The 2,335-nt window shown below is 39.2% G+C and overlaps 1 protein-coding gene across 1 annotated transcript; it reads right to left on the reverse strand.

Annotated features, from left to right (window-relative positions):
- Positions 1 to 864: 864 nt before the first annotated feature.
- LOC138150324 (putative transmembrane protein 217B) lies at positions 865 to 1,443 on the reverse strand. Its single transcript, XM_069073717.1, has one exon. It carries the CDS (start codon positions 1,441 to 1,443, stop codon positions 865 to 867), a length of 579 nt encoding a protein of 192 aa, XP_068929818.1.
- Between the last annotated feature and the right edge of the window lie 892 nt (positions 1,444 to 2,335).

A 2,335-nucleotide genomic window follows, 5' to 3' on the forward strand; every position in this document is an offset into this window, starting at 1 on the left:
ACAGAAAGCTTTCCTTAATCCCTCTGCATTCCAGTGCCTGTCCCTGTTAATTACTTCCATTTATCTTCTATATAGCTTGCTTTGCATATGTTTGTTTGTGTGTTATCTCCATTAGACTATAAGCTTTTTGAGGGGAGGGACTGTCTTTTGCCTCTTTTTGCATCCCCCAGAGCTTAGTACAGTCCCTGGCATACAGTAGGCATTTAATAAATGTTTATTGATTGATGGATTAAGGAAGTCCTTCCTGAGTCTAATCCCAGAGCAGTTTATACCCTGAATATCTATTCAAATTTAAATAATTTGTATCTGTGTACCTGTCTCATTACTTGCACCAGACTACAAATTCTTTAAAGGCCAAGAACTTCTTCTTAATCTTTTTAAATATCTCTCCCAACACCTAGTATAGTGCACTGTGCTTAGGAGATTGCTTAGGAAGTGTTTGTTGATTGACTGAATGAATGAATGATTACATTACATTGCCTGGGCAGAGATTCCAAGACTTCTGTGAGGTGGAGGTGGCTTCCTAAGGAAATAAAAATGTAATGCAGAAAATGAAGAGGGAAAAGGAAAACCCAGATGGTAAACACAACCAGAAGGTAGAGAACAAGGCAACACAATTTATTACTAAGCACCAGAAGATCACAAATGGTCCAAGCAAACTCTTCCTCTTCACATTTACCCCCTTCCCCTCAAATTTTGCCTGTACAACAGCCTCTTGCTTGGAAAAAAAGGACCCTTAATAACTTGGAGCAAGAATCACCATTATTATAAGGCATCAGGAGCAGGGATAAGAAGGTAGGAAGTAGGGAGATCTAGAAATCCAGGACTGGATATCTTCCCTCTCTTCCTTCCTCCTAACAAAGATCAAGTAAACTTTCTATTGGCCGTTATACCCATCTGGGACCAGTTTTCTGATATAATTTCAGACTGCTGTTTGGTATGTGGTCTTTTCTTGGTCAAGTAGTGTGGGCTCTTAAAGAGATGGTAGCCATAGGTTATGACAAAGGGTAGCCAGAAGGCATGGAGGAGCATGTGGGAAATTTGGCAAATCCACAAGTAGTACTTTATTTCCAGAAAGGGAGGCTGGATGACCTGAGACATTACCAGGACTAGGGAGAAATAGATGATTTCAGAAATGATTATCCAGAGGGTGTAGAAGAAGATGCCCAGGTAGAGTTCCATGCACACAGAGTAGAGGAGGAAGCAACTAGCCAGGAGTGTAGTGATGGACAGGAAGATGATGATGTTATTCTTGTGTCTGAAAGTCCAGAGGATCACTCCATGGATCTCCTTGTAGATGTTGAATTTGTTGGGATCCGTACCGAAGGAAAACTTCTGGTTCAAGTCAAGAATGAGGGACTGGATGGTGAAGAAGATGGAGAAGATGCCTGCCATGAAGGAGCCCTTCTTGGGGCTCATCTTGCATTTTTGCTGCCAAAGCATCCCCTGCAGAGAGAGAAAGTTTGGAAAAAAAACCTGCCAAAGAGACCAAATGTCAGAGCCAGCTGTGGCATCAGTCAGTTTAACTAGTCTGCGAAGAGTCAAAAGTGATGAAAAGCAGTGTGAGGTGGGGGAAAGAACAGTGCGAGGAGGAGGCAGCAGAGCTGGATCCTAAACTTGGTTCTTCCATTATTTAAAATAAATATATTAAATGTTATCAAACTTTTGGGTCTCAGGACTCCTAAATGGGAGTCTCAAAAATGAAATTAAAATTATTGAGGACCCCTTTATACTCTTAAAGGTAACTGAGGATCCCTTTGCAATAGAAAAAATTATTTAGGACCCCCTTTATACTCTTAACAACTGAAGACCTCCAAAAAGATTTTATGTGGGATATGTGTTATAGAGCCCACAAATATATTTGTGTCTATACTTACATGAACATAATAGAAATTAAAATTGAAAATTTTTAAATATTTATTTTTAAATTACAATATATTGTATATAATAATAATTTTAAAATAGCAAAACTAAATTAATAAATAATAAATTTAATAATAATAATACATCTGTTACAAGTTAACACAAATAATATCTTTTTATAAAAAATAACTATTTTCCAAAACAAAAAAAAAATATAAGGGGTGGCTTCTGGTTTACACTTCAATTGCAGTGAGGCCCAAGTCCAGCCCTGAGACTTCAAGAACCACGATTATGCCAAAGGGGAATATTTAGGATTCCACCTGTTAACCTGAGGGCTAAGCCTACAATCAAGCTGTGGGAGTTCAGAGCCCACAGAACCAGGGGTGAGGGGTGAGGCCTCCTTTTAGACACATCCCCTTACAAAGTGTGTACCTTGCCAAGTGGGAAGCCCTCTCTTCAAACTCCAGAGCTT

This window comes from Petaurus breviceps, unplaced genomic scaffold (assembly GCF_028583685.1).
Source record: "Petaurus breviceps papuanus isolate PSGF00001 unplaced genomic scaffold, PetGlider_PUasm1.0 90865, whole genome shotgun sequence".
NCBI lineage: Eukaryota > Metazoa > Chordata > Mammalia > Diprotodontia > Petauridae > Petaurus > Petaurus breviceps.

Excerpts from the sequence above, each read along its gene's own strand:
- LOC138150324 (XM_069073717.1), bottom strand. The coding sequence starts at position 1,443 with ATGCTTTGGCAGCAAAAATGCAAGATGAGCCCCAAGAAGGGCTCCTTC.